General features: G+C 39.7%; 1 protein-coding gene across 2 annotated transcripts; it reads right to left on the reverse strand.

Moving 5' to 3' along the window:
- Positions 1 to 133: 133 nt before the first annotated feature.
- On the reverse strand, positions 134 to 18,654 carry LOC100840359. 2 transcript variants are annotated; one of them, XM_010238779.3, is made up of 36 exons: positions 18,198 to 18,654; positions 17,894 to 17,981; positions 15,085 to 17,309; positions 14,614 to 14,728; positions 13,562 to 14,329; positions 13,053 to 13,350; positions 12,474 to 12,952; positions 11,755 to 11,881; positions 11,551 to 11,675; positions 10,170 to 10,840; positions 9,944 to 10,061; positions 9,741 to 9,857; positions 9,491 to 9,585; positions 8,893 to 9,044; positions 8,526 to 8,581; positions 8,221 to 8,434; positions 7,286 to 7,705; positions 6,900 to 7,177; positions 6,689 to 6,774; positions 6,526 to 6,609; positions 5,572 to 5,833; positions 5,061 to 5,483; positions 4,861 to 4,957; positions 3,845 to 4,161; positions 3,614 to 3,724; positions 3,332 to 3,499; positions 3,062 to 3,190; positions 2,877 to 2,966; positions 2,656 to 2,762; positions 2,400 to 2,548; positions 1,695 to 1,768; positions 1,535 to 1,630; positions 1,323 to 1,445; positions 1,120 to 1,203; positions 837 to 977; positions 134 to 719 (listed from the first exon to the last, which is right to left on the reverse strand). In XM_010238779.3, exons 1-36 carry the CDS (start codon positions 18,473 to 18,475, stop codon positions 387 to 389), a joined length of 9,498 nt encoding a protein of 3,165 aa, XP_010237081.1. In that variant the 5' UTR covers positions 18,476 to 18,654; the 3' UTR covers positions 134 to 386. The 2 variants fall into 2 exon arrangements, with proteins under 2 accessions (XP_010237081.1, XP_010237083.1); XM_010238781.3 differs by lacking the exon at positions 18,198 to 18,654 and having other exon boundaries at positions 15,085 to 17,106; positions 17,214 to 17,309; positions 17,894 to 17,918.
- Between the last annotated feature and the right edge of the window lie 520 nt (positions 18,655 to 19,174).

Here is a 19,174-nt window from a genome sequence, read left to right on the forward strand (position 1 = left end):
AGCATTCTCTTGCTGGAAGATGCGAATCGGGAATCGCTGCTTCCGTCTCCCGCCGACCAAACAGCGGGAAGGTGCCCTCGTGCTCTCTGAATCTCTGATGCACACCAAACGAGAAACTGGATGCTTGTGCAACTGCCACGCTGACGTGTGGGTCTTAGGGCCACATGTCATTCAGACATTTGACTGCAAATTCTGCAACCTCCTTTTCATAAGCCTAGAGGATTGATTTGTCCCGGTGTTTTGTGCACAAAGATGTGCTCACACCTGCGTCTAAAGTCTAAATTTGCCATACAAAGTCAGGTATGCGGTTAGCGATCGTATAGACCAGCACACATAGTCTATTTGCAAAAGGTGGTGATCATCAGATCAAAGCTCAGCCTGCTTTCCTATGCGTTGTCTCTTCTGTCGATGAAGCTCAGGAGGAACCCGCTCACGATCCTCCTGGCGATGGGGTTCGGTATGTGGCGGCACAGCCGGCCATCGACGTAGGCGACGACGCCGGAAGCCGCGAACCTTCCGACATTCCACAGCCTGCTCCGCTTTGCCAGGGCTCCTCCGCTGGATGAGGATTCGCCTCCGTCTTCGCCTCCGGTGGGCGGCCTCACTTTGGACGTGATCTCAGCGATGGCCTTGGTGGCTTCCCGGTGTAGCACACGCACTGCGAAGCTCACAAATAGGTGCTCGCACAGGGTGAGCACCGTCGGCGCAATCCTCCACTCCTGCAGGGAGTAACAGGTCCAAGATTGTTCTCATGAAGCGTTCCTCATTTCCGTGCAATAACAGTCATCACTATCGCAACATAGAACATGAGGATGTCATGTCAAGAGGAAACTTACAGGCTCATTTCGCAGATGGCGCAAATGCCGGACAGTAGAAGCATCTCCTTTCAACAATGCCTTGCTCACAAGAAAGCTTTTCACATTTTCCACAATTTCATTTATGAGAGCGCTATTCGGTGGTAGATTTTTTAGGATAACCTGGAAAGAAAATGTCCCGTGCTAGGGCGTGAAAATTAAGCAACACGAAGTTTATTTTGCGGACACGTACTCTCTTGAAACAACGGGAGTACTAGATGACAACAACATGCAGTATAGCAAAAGCAAACAGATACAAAGTTACCTGATCATCAATCACCCTGACACGAAGGTACTCTTGTTTATACATGACATCCAGCATGGCTTGTAGGTACCCTTCAATGTATAGCTAAGCATTTGCAGAGGGCATGTTAAAAATGAGTGCTTGAAAAATTCACTGTCATGTCGTAGTAAGTTGTGAACAGAAGCCCTAAGTTTAGAAAGCAATACTAGCAGAATAGGCAGAACCTCATCAAGTCCAGGACTATGATCGAGTTTGATCTTTCTGTCTGGACCACCCTCCAATATAGCCTGTCCTAACACAGATGGCTCCATTGCCAACCTCAAGATGCCTTTGTGGAAGCCAGTAACCTATGAAAGAGAAGGAAAAAAAATGCTTTATCAGCTTTATGACTGCAAGGCAGAAATGCACTGTAGTGGGGAGAGGGAGGAAGGGGTACCATGCCATTTAAACCATCTGTTTCTGCTCCTCTCACAACACTATCTGAAATTTCTGTGACAGCAGCAAAGAGAGCATTCGAACTTGCAGTTTTAACCTACAGAGGAATGGAATTAATACATTGGATACAAATATTGATCCAGCAAGTTTGGGGAGCTCACAGTTTTTCCAAGATCGCCCAGGTACCGCTTTGTGCCACCCGATTTCATGTTTTTGCTTATAAACTTAAACATTCCTGCACAAGCCACACACGAGGAAAGTCATATGGTATTCTAGAAGAAATAAGAGCAGAGTCATATATTCCATCTGTTTGACTATATCTGTGCTCAGTCTACCATGCGCACAGAGGAAGGAAACACTAAACTTAAGAAAAATTAAATGAGGAATGACCATGCATAGGCTAATTAAATAACATATTACAACTATTTTACCATAGCCAATGGTAAGAACACAATAACAACAATCTTGATTTCCTCAGTGAATAGTTACTTTGTAACAGTGCATTCCGAGGATGAGGAAGCTATAGTCAAACGGAGGGATTGGTTGAAGTCTATATACTGAAGTCTAAACTAGTCAAAAGATAGTTATGATTATAGCAGCCTAAGTAGATCAAGGTGACAACATGGTTCATGCATAAAAAACATGCAGAATAATGATAGACAGAACCTCTAGCAAACATCACAGTTACAGGTTTGGCAGTAGAAATCTTTCAGCATAGGAAGATCATTTTGATCAATAAAAGCATGTTTAGTGCCCTCAATCAACGGCTTCTCAACAAGAATGTTATCTAGTTGAGAAAAAACGACCCAAGATAACATAATGACCATCCACGAATATTTCTTCAAAGAGCACACGAGAAATTTTACCTATGGTAAGCCCAGGGAGGTTCAGTGAGCCATCTGAAGGATCAAAGAAAACATCAAGGACAGATGAAGCAGAGTCATCGAAAATTGAGGCGAAAGATGGAGGAAGCAACAAGCTTCCCTTTGATATGTAGATTGCCCTCAGGGCGTACCTATCAATTCTCAAGATTAGTCATCATAACTCAGCAGACAACACCATAAGAAATGGAAGGAAAAAAATATACAGCCCTGGTTTTGGACAAAGAATTGTTTGATGTACCATGAATAATGCTGGGCACATTTTAGAAATAGCTCGCGGAATGTAACCAGAGCATGATTTAGGAGAACACCGTTGAGCTCCACAGCTGAGTTGCTTATCTCAGGCACCTAGAAAAAGGTAAAACATGATGATTGTAGAATAAAATAAATTTACCACCGAGGCTCTTTCCAAAATCAACAACGTGTCCTTCGATGATAATTTGACAACTGCTCTAGAAGTACCTTTATAACACTATGCAATAATGCTCTCAGTGCCTCTTGAGCAGAACTGTAAGATGTGTGTGGACTTCCTGGACGAAAGCTTGCGATGATCTTTAACCATTGAATCCATGAATGGAACCCGATCAGTAATTCAGAACAGAAATACCATGTCATAAGAACAGAAGCAAAACAAAAGGACAAGGCACCTTAATTGGATGTACTTCAAACTGTCTAAAATAAAACTGTGTACTCGGTGTACCAGTAGGAGCAAGGGATGTTCTCCAAAATGGTACAAGCTTCATTAATGTTCCTTCATCAACCTTCAGATCAATAGGCTGTGACATCCTTTGTTCCATTAGAGGGTTTATAGTTACGGTGGCATTGCAATTGTGAACAACAAATGAACCAACTATAGAAAAGTACTGAAAGAATGGATATTTTTGGGTTTAAAAATGTAAGCATACCAGTTCCATTACCTGTAGAATTATGGAACAGTAATGGACTTGTTTGACATTGGAATTGGTTGGATTTAGTACAAAGGTCACCCGGAAAATATTTTCACTGAGAGTATCACCCTGAAGCTGGTTTCTCCTGAGAACCGACCCAAACGAAGCTCCTTCCCATTTCTCATCTATATTTACTGACTGCAAGTTTTCCGTGTTTCAAAAAATAGTACAAGTTTTATTCCCGCAAGTAATTAACTAAGTCCAATGCACAGTTAGCATTAAGTAATAAGAACCACAAGGATCACTACTTACATAAATTGCAACAGTGATATGCTTGTATCTATCTGTGATAAGTGAATCAGCAGATACATGCTGAAATCTTGCCGTTAAGATTGTAGAGAGTGATTGGAGCTTTTCGTCGCTCTTCAACAATGACATGAAAAGATAAAAAGAAAACCATTGACTTGGAAACATTAGTGAACATGATTCAAGTGAAAAATGGGTCATCATGCTCAGGCTGGGTTAAGTAAGAACAGAACAAACCTGATTCTTATCAAGAACGTGAAAACACATATAATAAATTCTGAACTGTGCATGAGCTATAGGTCGTTTAATTTTCTCAGCTTTGGGATTCTCTGCATTTTCACATATCCTTAGAACTCTTGTTAAACCATCAGCATATACTTCATAACCAATCTTAAATACCCTCAGTCCAAATGAATCATCAAATCCTTGTTTTCCTGAACTGAGTCCATTACTGAATGAGAAATCCAGATTGAGCCTGCTATTTTGACGCATTTTCAAGAATGGCTTCCATGGACTGATTTTGTCAATTTTAATCTCACGCAACGCTGGTGTATCTGAGGAAAGTCAACCAGTACGCTAGACATTATCATTAAAGAACATACCAGTAATTAAAACAGTGTAGCAGAGTTGATACTGAACTAGACATTATCACCAACAATGTTTTCTTAACAAACTATTTACACATGGAGTATGGCTGCAAGTGAATCAGTTAGTGATTTGTCATTTGTGATCATCATCAATATTGTAAATTATGATGTCTTCCTAAAACAATCGCACAAAGTTTGATATGATAGATTGTCTTAATGTTTCCCATTCGTCAATGTAAAACTCCCTCGACAAAACTAAGTTCGACAAACATCTGTTTATAATTCAAGCAGAAAGTGGTAGAGTAGCTGTTTCCTTGGTGCTTTGTAGCACACTGATGTTTCAGATACGTTGCTTGGCAGATGCATATAATATTTATTTATTTATATTGAAACAAAACTGTAGGGGGGGGGGGGACCCTGATGGTATAAATTGGAAACTAAAATTTGCATCCGTGAGGATTGAACCCAGGTGGTGGGAATGTACATTCAATTCCAGATCAAGTGACCTAGGATCACTTCCAGATGCATGTGTATTTCAGTTGTGGGGGGCTTAATGCAGCTCTTTATGGACATCCAGGCAATCCTTTTTGTAATTATTAATAACCAGCAACATAACACATTGGTCATAGAGTAGTAACTCTAAAGAATTAGGAGATAAGAACTTGCCAACAATTCGCACAACCAACTTGCGTGGTAAACTTAAGTCATCCCATGCATACTGTTCCGACTCTTGAGGGCGTAATACATCTGATTCATCTGAATCCTAGAAAATCAAGCAAAATTGAAGATTTTTTATCAATAACATCCCAACACGTTACTGCTCTGTTGATATGATATATCAGCAGAATTTAGAAATATAGGCATACCTTCTGAAAATACATGATAGATGTTTCATTCAAGAAATTCTCTACCCGATATGGTAGTGTAACCTCTGGTGGCTTAGTGAAATGTAGAACAAAAGAAGTACTCTCTTGAACAACATCAACAGAAGCAAACTGTTTCAGCTTCCCATCTTGTAAAGTGTCTTTTTTAATCCCATCTGTTAACATGCCTTCTGATCTTCTAAACTTCACGAAGAAAAGGCCAATCGACGAAACACAAATTGGTCCGGACCAACTATATCCAGTTTCTTTTGGACAAAACTGGATAAAAATGTGTGAATCCTCAGATACACTTCTGTGCTTCTTAACAAACATATCAAAGTAGTTTACTTCTCTCTTTTTTCCAGGTTTCCATGTCTGCAAGGTAGCCCTCTGTTTAGCTTCAATTGTCAATCCATCTATGTCATCCTAGTCAATTGACAACCAAAATTACGAGTATAAGATGAGACTGCAATCATGAAAAGAGTTAATATATGTAAGAGCAAAAGTGAACCACCTGAACAAAACATTGGCGAACAGCAACCGCAGTAACAGACTCATTTGAAATAACATATCTCGGAACGATTAATACAACTTGTGATGACACGGGCAAACCATAATTAACAGGTTGTAAACACATGCCAAAAGCTGCTATCCGATGAGGCAATACATTATCGTGGATCTCCAGAAAAAATTCGGTGAAGCCAGATAATGCTTCCAGATCAATAAAAGCCTCCGATCCTTCCTTATCATGTAGGCTTATTCGCAGTTTACTTGACCTGCCATGTATCAGATTGTCTTTTTATACAGTTAAACAAATTTGCAGGCTTGGTGGCAGATAAGGAACACTCAAAACACATACTGCCCTATATTTGCACTATTACCAAATATCTATCCACAAATGAACAACACCTTGAGTAACAGATAGGAAAAAAAAATGGTTCATGTTAAGAGTAGCATATCTGAATATATCCATTGAAGTTATTTATGAAGAATCTTCCGGCTGTGAAACCAGACTATTCCGATTTTATTCAACCGGTTGCAAGAGCTACAGTAATTTTTCTCTGCTGCTTTGCATAGATTCCATAGGATTTTAGAACTAAAGATGTAGGGACTTAAACCTTGATAGTCAACTCAAATCTGACTGGTTCCTGCCTTCGGGCCAAGTATCCAGTTGTGCCATCAGACTAGCTGGTAACACAATAGGGAATTTCCCTTCAAATATATATTTTTGGATGATGCTTTACCAATCGCAACATATCATTGTGCAAGACTATTGTTTAGTTAGCATTATAATAGAAGTACATTAGGACATCAGGAAGCAACAAATAAAAAATATGTCAAGTCTTAAAATGGTTGACAATTTGCAGCAGCAAACTCTAGATGTTGGTTATAAAACCTAGAAGCAAATTAATTTTATGCCAGCTCTAATTATTACCAAAGATTACCAAACAATGAACAAATTGCTTACTTTGTAAACCAGGAGCTCATTGACATCGAGGGCAAAACACAACCATTCTGAGGTAGAATAATATTGTCTTTTCCAAATTCAGACCTGCAATGAATCAGTGTTCTATGAACAATTTTGTAAGAATGTTTACCATTTATTCAGAACTACATTCAGAATCACATACACAGGTAGCGATTTTTTATGGGAAGATGTGCACAGTAAGGGGTAGTCACTGGCATTTTGTAGTGTATATCTAGTGAACAGAGCAACCTGAACAATCAAGAAATCAGATTATCAGATACATCACTTGTTATCTTCGAACTTTATAATACATGCAGTTTCACCAGAAATCAATAGAAAATTAATTTAAAAAACATAACAGCGCCGCATTCTACCTCCAATAAGCCTTTCTCCTGGCGTAATAATCTTAAAGAAGAATGAAATTTCCCAGGAATAAATTCTAGCTCCAAGTCAAGGAATTGAGCTCGATCTGTCTGCTTTTGCATTCTCTTAACCCAATCACCACTATTAGCAGCCTTAGACTTTGAACCATATGAAATTAGTGTGACTGAAAAGTTAAACATGGAAGGATTCACATAGAAATAAGCGTTTGAACCACTTGAAATAGTTGCCTGCTTTCCGATGAGGCCAAAGTTATCTTCCCTGATATTCTCTGCATTATTATAGTGCAAAAGACTTGGTCAACATAGCACTTCTTGTTGCTTCCTTCAACAAGAAGATGCAATATTCCACAGCTAAATGTTCATAAATAAGACTTTACCCGGCTGACAGTCGGTCAGAAGCACATGTATGTCTGTCTGCAAGAAATTATAGACTTGAACAGTCGGGTATATGAAAATTTCTCTCTGGAACTGTAATGCCACTGGTGCACTCCTGCCAGAGACATGGGTACCATTTGTAGGCTGTAAAGGCACATCTCTACCCAGAGTATGAATTAAAAAATGAAGATCTGTTACATTCTGGCCATCAACAGAAACAGGGCAACTCAAAGAGCTGAAAGAAGACTTCACGGAATCAATACTCAAGGCTTTTCGTAGGTTATAATTAAGTTTTTCCATAACACCAGATATGCGAACAGTTTTTTCACCGGCTATGTCTTCTGACCATTTCACCAGAATTACATGGCCCAAATTTTTCAAATGTTCAGAGATCTCAGGTCTAATTGACAGCATGAATTTTCCTGAAATTCAAGAACCATGCATTGAACAATTGTCAGAGAAGTGCCGTCCCAACTATATAAATATAAAGGAAAATATTTAGCTGTTGAATAGAAGGTTGCAACCACAAGGAATTGAACTACACAAAACAAAGATAAATTTAGTGGGAGTGTGGGACGTCCATGGGATAAGTATGAATGAAGTCCACTAAAGTGACATGCATCGTCCATACCACCCAAATCTATAAGTCAAACAAATTGCAGTTAATACCACTGTCCATGGTAGGTGGTGGTATATTATTATTAACGAGTCCAACCGACACCATTGCACAAGTCATCTTAAGAAAAGCGGATGGAAGTTAATGTTCAAACAGTTACAACGCGGACAAAAGAAATTTAGTAAATTATATAGATGCTGTTATGAAACTTTTTATCCCTTTTTCCTACCACTTTTACAACACAGATGAAGTAAATTAGGAGATGTTAGATCATGCATGACAGAAGATAACACCATGCCAAGAAAAGGTACAGTTACTTGCCAAGAGCTAGAGACATCAATGCTCTTTTGGATCCTCCAGATAAATCCATAGCGTCAAATACTCCAGTAGATTCATCAACCATGTCTCCACTTCTAACTGTGACAAATGCTGCTTCTTCATTAGCTTTGTTTGGCCTCTGAAACCGAAGTTCCAGGGGAAAGTCACTCTTATTACATATCCTCAACAAAGGTTGAACTGAAAGAGATAAACCTTCCTGCAATTAGTTAAAATGTAACTATGAGAAAACACAATCGAATACAATAATCACTCGTTAGGGTAAAATATAAGAGCGTTTGATTTCCTACCACAGAATCCTGGGACACCTTAACCACAACAAATGGTCCAGAGAAGCTTCTTGAACCTATGGTGCACAGAAAACAAAAATATAACTACAAACCTCCACCATTCCACAAATAAAAACGTAAGTAAATGCTAAAAGCCTAGAACATGAGCTACAAACCAGACATATAAGTCTGACAAAACAAGACAATATCACAGGGTTAGCTATTGCCTTAGTGGTACAGAGTGATATCTCAGATAGGGGCATGAACTACAGTCCAAATCCCCAAATGGAAACCTCATTGGCTTCAGAATGGATTGGGGTCATGTAAATCAAAATATGCCGAAGAGGTTAGTGGAGCATGTATATATAGTTGCTGAGAGAAAAAATACCTTTGAGAGATGATGCAAGGGTTCTCCATGCAAAGATGCCAGACTCTTGGAGAGAGATACTAATTGGAGCAGTTGAAAATGCCCCTTCCTTGAGTAAAGAAATAGAAACCAAACTTTCTTCATGTGGGCGATCATCATCAAATATTAAATGCCTGGGGGGTGTGTAAGCAGAAGGATGTCAGATAATAACAAAACAGAGAAACTACAACAGCATGCAAGACAAAAAGAAGTACAAAGAGTGACACAGAATCTCGAGGAGAAATGCAATAAGATGAAACAAGTTTCTCGGAACTTCTTGACTCCTAATGTTACTGAGAGAATCAAAACACTCATAATAATCATAATTGCAGAAAAATCGATTGCTAGTTCAGAGGCAACAACAAACACTTAGTCAAAAGATGAATTGCCCCAAACGAGGTTCTAAAATCGCAAGAATGCTCTATAAATGTTACTCCATCTGGCTTCCTAAACCTACATGGCATTGTATGATTAAACACCTGGAGTAATATACACCATTTGTTGGTGACAATGTACAAAACATATACCTTGCTAAGATGCTGAATCAAAATTATCTAGATAACCAACAAAATAAACAGACCTCAAGAAAACTGAAGTTGACTGCCGTCCAGGAACTATTGCATCCCCATTATTTTGAAAATGGCATACAAGTGTCAGCCTTGAGTTGTTCTCTATCTGCAGAAGTAATTGGTATGCTCATACATCATCAGCAAACTAGAATTACACTGGGAAACTAAAGAAAGGGTTACCAGTGGAAGGACAGGAAGAAACATTTTCAAGATCAGCAAACAGTATGTTAAATATGCATATAGGAAAGTTCAAATTTAAACCTTGCAGCAATTAGGAAAAATAGCTGAGCTTCTCACAGCATATGGACCCATCAAGTCTAACTTCCCAGCCAAATAAAGCAGGATGTCAACTGAAAGCTCATTAATAAATATATCCACCTGCAAGAATGAAGGAGAACTTAAATCACGTTGCGGAATAAAAAAATTGTCCAGTTCAACATAAGCATATTAATAAAGGACTGCACCTGCTTTAAATGAAAGAAGAAACGGAGTGGTGTTCTGCTGCACCTAGTAACTGGGTCTTGATTGAAAAATCTAAACCGAAGGAACACATAGGAAGTGATAGGTGAGATAAGGTCCTCCCTGTATGTAAGATAGCAAGAACTCAATTTGTAATCTCCAAGTGAGGATATAAAATACCACCAAAAACACTAGTCAACATAACAATGAAAAATTTAGCACATTGCATACCATAGATTTCTTCGTGAATCGAAGTACTGCCCTGAGACTTTGAATGAACTTAGAATTCTTATCTTGGATGGATATATTTGTGTGACGACACGGATATCACTTATGCAGTTTTGGACAAGTGGAAAAATATTACCAGTATCAAACACTTCATGGGTGATGATAAAAACAATCTTATCAATACTGATGGTTACATGTTGTGAACTTGCACCAGTTTCCAACCTATCCCTCATAGCAGAAGGCAACTCATCTTCCACGTCTAAGTATGAGTTACTGTTCAAGTTCATATTGGGAATACCAAGCCTTGCAACATCAGAGAATAGAGATTCGTCCAAAACCTTCAATTTAAATGGATTTCCTGGCTTTTTCACAAACTCCAGCAAGCCATCAACAAATGCAATGCCATAATTGTTTTTCTTGTTGACAAGATGGTAAGAACTACTTGAAACAACCTTGCAAGATTTATTGTCATCATCGTCATCATCAAAACTATCAAACCCGAGAGGATAGATGCTCCAAAGTGAACAAGGCTTGTCAACAAATGAAGAAATTTCAACCAAATCTGATCCTTGAGAGAAACTAAGGGCCAATTCTTTTCCTTCATCATTTTTTGCATGTAAAGATAAAAGAGAAATATATGGTGTGTCTGACCTCCATCTCTTATGGTGTTTCACCTGAAAAATATGTTCAAAATGTCAAAATGAACTTTTTAACACCCGTGCACATTGCCTACAGCATCCTTGTAGCTAACTGATTACTCGTGAGGAAATCATTATGGCTGTTAGAGAAATAATTGTATTCTTGTAGGACTTACTTTGTATTTCTTTTGCATTATGAATTACTATCTTGTCTTCTCTCCTGTACTTGTATATATTTGGGCTACAGCCCATAGAATAGATCAAGTATTCAAGTTGTTATTCTCTCTAGCCTAGTGGTTAGGGGCTCTAGTAGCACCCCTTTGGTTCTGGGTTCGACTCGTCCGGGAGGCGAATTTCAGGCCGGAGGGTTAACAAAATCCCCTCGTCTGTCTCATGCCAAAGCACAGGTCTAAGGCCGGCTTTGATCTCACGTGGCGCCGCGGTGCCGCTGTGTATGGGTGGGGCATGAGGTTCGGGGATTTTCTAGGCCTGTGTGAGAAGGTCTTCTTCTTTCAAACGATACCCAGGGGTTTCTTCCCCCCGCAGGCCTAGTTTTTTTTAACATGGTATCAAAGCTGGTTTAGGGTTTTGATCAAAACTCTACTTTGTATTCCTTCTGTATTAGGATTCCTATCTTATTTTATCTTCTCTCCTGTTTTTGTATATATTTGGCCTAGAAACCATGGAATATATCAAGTGATATTCACGTAGATGGGTAATATAGCATAAAAGTACAAAACTATTACCTTAAATAAAGCGTGTTCACCGGCAAGGGAATAATGGTATGCACCAACCACTTGATAATTCATTCCAGTGTTTTTGACTGATACAAACATATGTTGATCAAGATCCTGTATAGCCACGATTGCTCCTATTACAGTTGTAGTACAAGGGTTAGTACTTAGCACAGTTAATTTAAGTGTAAGAATCATGTTACTAAGCATAATTACCATCAGGTATAGTATAATCTACACTTTCCGTCTGTTCTCGTTGAGCAGTGTCACCAACATGTATTTCCTTCTTAGTTGAGGCAGAACCCAGCATTCCATGAAATGGAGCAAGTAATGACGTGATCATCTGCAAAGATCTAGATAGTTAATTCGTCGAAGCAAATGTGTTGTACACTGGAGAAAGTTAACTTGGTCTTAAATTCTAAAATGATAGCATGAATATAGACTTTGTATATTGTACTGTGATGAATAAATTTTCATATTCTTCGCAGGAAAATTCTCAAGTTATTTCTCCAAAAGTGTGTATTTATCACAGAAGTGGATACAAACGCTCCATGTTTGCGAATGGAAGCAAATTTGATGAAAAGAATCTTTAAAATGATATTCATAGTTAGATAGAGAAAACCGTGTATAGATGTAAACAAGGGTGCTAGCCTATCATATGACATGCTCCAAGGAACTAGGGGATATGAACAGTAGTGATATGCAGGCATAACTGTGCAGCTCCAATTCTGGACACAAATTTGACCAGAACTGTCAAAATAATTTTGTACAGAATCTTACAACAGGATGCTAAAGGGCGAGCTCGCTATTTTGTACTAGCCGTTGCTATAATTGTACAAAAATCACAGAAGATCGGGAGAGAGAAAGCAGGTATTATCGAAAAAGAAGAACTCCCATCCACTGTACAAAAGATGGAGGTGAGATTGAAAATTCACCTCAATGCTTGATAACGACATTACCACCTCCAAACCAGAAACAACACCCTTTCCAAACCAATCACCATTTAAACAAATCAAGGTAGAATCTCCATCCAATTTTTTTCTCTCAATCTTAAGAGAAGTAGAGAAATGGCTGAGAATATAACTCTTATGTGAAGAAAACTCTAGTGATTTGCTTCCTGTTGAACTTTCCACTACAGAAGTTGAAGTTGAAGGAGCATCATGATCATGGGTAAGCACGTTGTCTGCTTCTATAAATGGAAGATATTCTTGAATTTCAGGCTGAGATGGAAGAGCAACAGACTTGCTGGACCGAAAACGGGGTTCCGGTACATCTCTTAATTGTTCATGAGCATGCTTGTGCATACTACTAATGGTGGAGATCGAAAGGCGCTTAACTTCAAACGAAATCTTCGTGCCAAAATTCAATAGCTGAAGACCCGCATCAACTTCAAGAGTTAATCCCTGATATGAATCTAAGTTGATGGAAAGAAGATTGAATTCTTGAAAAATAGAATAAATTGTCTCATTGGTAGCAAATTTGAATTAAGAATGAAGTAATATAAGCTTAGTTACCGGATTCATCCGCAATTGCAAGAGTCAGAGAAAATCTTGATAAATCGACATCTAGATATTTGACAACATTCAATTGGGATTCCTCAGTTTGTGAATGAACACCTAGAGACAGAGGTGAAACGTCCCTCTCTGTATATGTGTTCACATTAGGATCACTTCGTGCAGAGGCTGAAGTTACTGAATCTTTGGCTAAGTCTGTAGTTGTCCACAATGGGATTTCCATAAGCAGCCACGAGTAAATTTTACAACCTAAAAGTAACTTAGCTAGGAACAGTGTTTCCAAAAAGATAAAGCCACCCTGCAAATTGTAGTTACCGTGAATGTCTTAATATTACAAAAAAAAATGATATATATATGAACAATTGAGAGAGAGAGAGAGAATCAAACGCTTCATCTCAGAATATGTCACAACTCACAAGTATTACAAGCTTACAGAAACAAACAGATGATATTGCAATAAAAAATAATGTACGTACAGAAGTAAAAAAAACTTCAAAAAGGGTGGTCACCTGGATTTTGCATTTAAAAATCTGGTTATCATGGATCAACAGAGATATTTTCTGTTTACGGGGTTGATTGACTTCATTTAAATAATTGTGAATTCTGTAGTCTCCAATATAGACCTCTGTTAATTCAGTTTCAATAGAATACCAAATTCCCAAAGAAGCAGAAGCGTGGCCACTTCTAGATTCAGCTTGCACTTTTTCATTGGTCAAGCTGTCTTTAGTGGGGCCAACACGCAGATGAAAGATGAATTCCGTTATAATGAACTGGTTCTTGTTATATGGTAAACTACTAAGCATGGTTGAGTATTCAACTTGGTTCTCACAAACCACAGACTGAATTCCACTGAAATTAACAAGGATGCCTGCACATGGTCCACCAAGCAGAAATTTCAAAGAAGAACTTCTGATGCAAAACCCAACACCCAAAGTTAACATGTCAAGCAATTCCTGTGCTGCTATGCCCTCGAATATAGGTGAGATGGTAATGTAGCTTATGGTACTGTTGACAAACAGAGCAGGATTTGGGACAAGTCCACCCCGTGAAGTACTGAAGATTATGTATGTTGATTCCAACTCAAGATCCAATTCAACCATGAGTTCTGTGTGAGAGTCGATTGATTCTTCCTGCAAAATATGATCGACACCAAGATCTGTTGTGCTCCCCTTCACACTTCTGTTGCAAAACGATGCTAGCCTTCCAATAAAATCTTGGGAATACTTAAATTGTGCCAAGTCAGAATTCAATGCCACCAAAGGCATGCTTTCGATGAGCTGTAATGATGCCAAACGTTAATGACCACAGGAGCAGATGTGGGGTATAGAATGCCTAGCAAAGAGAAGAAAAAAAAAGTGGCCAGAATAGGAAAATTCTTTTATTTGTTATTCAAAGTTTGGGATCTGACATGATTGTGCATCCTAGTCAGAATTCCATGCCACCTATATTGTATGACTGCACATCTGGAAATCCCCATAAGTATCATAAACATCATAAAGTCTATAAAAATGTCCTTAGATTCAATAATGTTGAAAAAATAAACAATTTTGCATGCACAGACCTGGCAAACAGTGAACAATTCATCCATGTAGACCAAAGCTTTACAGCCAACAATTGCTCCTCCTAAGTTCAATGACAGAATATTTCTGCTTACAAAGAAGGAATGCACATACTTCCTGGAAAGTTGACACATAAAGGAGTGTCAACATAAAGAAAGAATTTAACCAAACAAACTCAAATCATGCAAATTCAGGCAGCTAACTCCATGCAATTGAAAACTGATAGTAAAAATGCTGACTTTTGAGTTAAGAGATAGTTTTTCAATATATGAAAGAAACTGGAGGTATGAATCCTCCTATTGATTAAACTTATTGGAATAATGCTATTCTGCACAACTCTTTAGAGAACATTTGAACCCAATGCCTGATACTAGACCCTAAAAAAGAGCAGTTCATATAGTATACATAATAATAAAATATTTTCAGATTCATAAGATTCATAAGGCCATGAAAATGCAAGATCGGAACACTACCTGCTCATTGACAGCTGGAAATTGGCAGACAAGGGTCCAAAAATGTTACACTTCTGATTGGCCTCTAAATTATCTATGAGAAGGGTTAAACCAGCAAATTTGAAGCAAGCATCCGACACAATATTTCCTGGATAAACATGTTTTGCACTACTTTCTGTTGCGAGATAAGGAGGTTCTTGCACCTCCTTCATACCAAACATATTATGTGGTTCTTTGACATGTGAATTAGATCTCAGGGGAGTAGATAGAGATGTTGGCCACATAGCACATTCCACATACGCCAGACTGAGAACTATGCTGGCCTTGTTATTCATCTGAGAAAACAGGGGCACATACATCTTTTTGCTATTTTGCAACAAATTATTGTTATCAAAGTTTAACTGGATACTTGGACCAGCAACCAGTACTGCAACCTTAAGGGTATTTTCTGGAATGGCATCAGACAACACGATCTTTATTCTCTGAGTGAATGACCTCAATTTATCAACAACTCCACTTGTAGGTGTTACACAGGCACCACCACTGTTTGAAAGGTCTGAAAAACATTCGATTGGCTCTTTCAGCTGTTTGTAGTGAGTGAACTGTGTATACAACATATACGTTGACGCAGCACACACATAATCCAAATCAAGGTTTAATCTCCCAACTGTAAATATACATTGCTGAAAACCACTTGTGGTTTTGTATGGATCAACGACACATGATTTAAATCCAAAAATAACACAAGGCATTTCATTATGCGACACACCAGATTCATTGTATGAAGTGCTAATTACCATCCATTCTGCCCACAGGTCCTCCATGCAGCTTTGAATAAGGGCAGCGGACGAATCATCACTGTGAGAAAATTCATCAGATTGTTTTCCGGAAAATGGGCGCATACTAGCAGAGTCAGTCCAAAGGACCATCTTTGAATCGGGATCTTCAGCAAACTCAGGTGTTCCAAAAGATGAATTCCTTGTAGGAGTGTTACTATTATCCACTTGTGACAGCTTTGGGACAGCAGAAAGTAAAGTCTTCAGTTCCCCAACTACGAAAAACAACGATTGTGTGGTGCAACCAGCTGAGTAAAGTAAGCATGATGTTTTCATTACAACATGTGCCAAAGGTAAATCAATGGGACAAGTCTTGTTTCCTCTGTTTAACCTTTTTGTACCAGTGAAATAATCAGCAATAGGTAACAAGGTTATGGAGAGTTCCTCAAGGTGGATACTGAGCTCAAAATCCATGTCTGATTCATGAGAAAAAACAGGAAAAACATGTGCACCAGATCTAAATCCTTGGTTTCCCGAGCCCACACTTCTCCACATTGACCAGAATATGGATACAAGAAACCTCCATAAACATAAAAAAGGAGAGAGAACTTTCATGATAGAACAGAACAGAAGTGATTTTGATGACTCTTGCTTACTGTGCTGCTGTGACATGGTAAGCTTTGAACGTGCAGCACGCCGTGCTCTAGCAATAGCTTCTACAGGAACATTCTCCTCCAACTCAATAACATTTTTCCAATGATATCTGATAGCTCCCAAGAATTTCCTGTTCCTTGACACCCTACTGCAATTCTTCATTATAACCTTGTCAGAGGGATATCCAACTAATGATAACAGCAATACATAAGCATGAACATAGCGCCGCCAGAAAGTAGCACAGCTTAATGCCTTGTTTAAAGAAAATCTGTGGCGTACTACTGAGCTGTCAAGCTTCCGCACAGCAATTTTCCAAAGCTCTCTACCACTCCTAACCCTGTAGTCTTCCTTTTGGCTTGTAATATCCAATATTACCATCAGTGAAGGAATAACTTTTGGTGAAATTTTCCAGCGTGCATCAGGAACATGAATGCTAAAAGCAGCAAGTTGGAGATAGTCCAGTTTAACACAAGCAGATAGGCCAGTAAAAGATGCACTGCAATCTGTACGATCATTCTCCTTCAACATAAACTCAAAATCATCACATTTAATAAGAAGGCGATTCTTCTTTCTATATGATATAGAAGACCCAAATAATCCTCTGAATAGAGTACTGCGAGAGACAAGCTCAGGACCACACAGTAAGTCGGTTGCCCTTAATATCAAAACATGGGAGTCATCGAGATATCGAACTTGTATTGTGACATCATGAAGCCGCACCTGACTACAGTTTAGAAGTGCAGTGGAAAATACTGAGGTAAACTTGTCTTCCAGGGAGCTGACTAGCGCTTCAATCATCTCATGCAACATTTCACCCTAACAAATAGTACAAGGCACATATTTTAAGCAAGCATCATAGTGACATAACTAAAATATAAGTTTCAGTGCGTAACATAGAAGGAACCTTGCATACAGAGAATAAGCACACATCAGCCTATCTGAATAACCGATTAGCATAACCTAAGTTATCGGCCATGCACAAGTGCACACAGAGTGGACGACATCCCACAGTTCCGTAATCTAACCATAACCTAACTTAACATTAATTAGCAATACACGGAGCGGGGATGCCATCGCCATAGTACATTTATTAACTTGCTACAGCAGCTACAGTTTTGTTCCTCCCTCGCCATCATACTGGAGTGTGTGCATGACATTACCATTAAGGCGTGTCCAATTCTCACCTCCATCACAGAGAATTGGCAGGAAATACAGAAGTTGCCGACATACTCCATACTACCATAGGTGAAAAAGGCTGGAAGACTCTAAAAAATGGGGTGGTAGTTGACATGCTAATCTAACCACGAGTGCTTTGTGGTCAAACAGTTGTTTCTCACTGTACAGAGCTTAGTACACGTAAACACTTGAAGCTGAACATAATGCCTGCATGGATTTTGTACCTGAGGATCCATGGATGTGATCACTCTCTTCTTCTCCTTGGAGACCCATTCACTGATGTCTGGCCACCGCTTCCGAGGCGCGGGCTCCCTTTCAAAATACACAAAAACTGCTTTATCACCGGCTCATCCAAGTCATCCGTCTCCCAATAACATACCATAAGAACATATTGCCATACTGAATGGAAACAATTGCACTATTGCAGCAACCTCAACCGAAATATATACTTCCTCCCACTGTCCCAGCGATAGCAAGATGACCACTGATTCAATACCAACTATTGTGGGGCAGAGGGAGCTGCGGTACCTGAGGGTGAGGGAGACTTCGACGCCTCGCACGACGGCGGCGAGCGCTGGGGCTGCCCAGGGCGAGGCGGCGAGCTCGACTTCTGCGATGCCCACTCGGTCTACCCTGGCGGGGACGGAGTCCGGCACGGCGAGTGCGGAGGCGTCGAGCTCGAGCCCGCGCGCGAAGGCGCGGGAGCGGAGCGGGCCCAGCTCCACCCGCAGCTCCCCCGGTTCCGCCGCCAGCCACGGCCGGAGCACGGCCAGCAGCCGCGCGCGCGCCGCCTCCGCGAGACCCATGCGTGGGGCCTTGGTGCGGTTCGGTTCAGGGCGCCATGGGTGGGGATTTTGAAGGAAGCGGATGGAGGCTTGGGAGGAGGTGTCCAACCGGGGTTTGGCGACTGGGCGGGGAGGGAAGGGAGGGAGATGGAGTCCGGATTCGAGCGGTTGGGGTTTGGGGAGCGGGGGACGACGATGCTACCGCTGCCGTGGAGTTTGCGCAAACGGAGATACTCTGGCTTTACCAATTTTAGAAAGAGAAAAAAAAAGAGAGAGAAGGATTTAAATTCAAGAAGAAAAAAAACTTGATGCATCGTTTGGATCATTTAAATGGAAAAAATTGGAGGATCTAAATTCTAAGGAAAAAAAATCTTGATACATCATTTGATTGTCTAGAGGGATCATGTAGGATAGAAAAAAGAAATCTACAAATTTAGCGTCCAATAATTCTAAAATTTCTGTGTTTTTTCCTCTCTTTTTTCTTATAGTTTCCATTTTATGGCAGGTCATTATAATCCTAAGTTTTTTTTTCTGCTCCTGTCTTTGTAGATTCCTACAAGGCTACAATGCAAAGAATCCCTGTTGCAGTATTACTTTCCCGGCAATTTTTTCTGTCTCTAAAAATTGGACGCCATGTAGTGTTAATTTCTTCCGCATGCCTCTTTGAAGTTTTTGAATTTGAAGCTGTATGCAAGAATGTTATTTCTTTCATATGCACCT

The sequence above is a fragment of the Brachypodium distachyon genome, chromosome 4 (genome assembly GCF_000005505.3).
Source record: "Brachypodium distachyon strain Bd21 chromosome 4, Brachypodium_distachyon_v3.0, whole genome shotgun sequence".
Taxonomy (NCBI): domain Eukaryota; kingdom Viridiplantae; phylum Streptophyta; class Magnoliopsida; order Poales; family Poaceae; genus Brachypodium; species Brachypodium distachyon.

Excerpts from the sequence above, each read along its gene's own strand:
- LOC100840359 (XM_010238779.3), bottom strand. The coding sequence starts at position 18,475 with ATGGGTCTCGCGGAGGCGGCGCGCGCGCGGCTGCTGGCCGTGCTCCGG. Across the intron at positions 10,062-10,169 it reads GATTCACGAAGAAATCTATG|GGAGGACCTTATCTCACCTA; the intron begins GTATGCAATGTG and ends TCTTACATACAG. Across the intron at positions 4,162-4,860 it reads GTTGGTTGTGCGAATTGTTG|ATACACCAGCGTTGCGTGAG; the intron begins GCAAGTTCTTAT and ends GACTTTCCTCAG.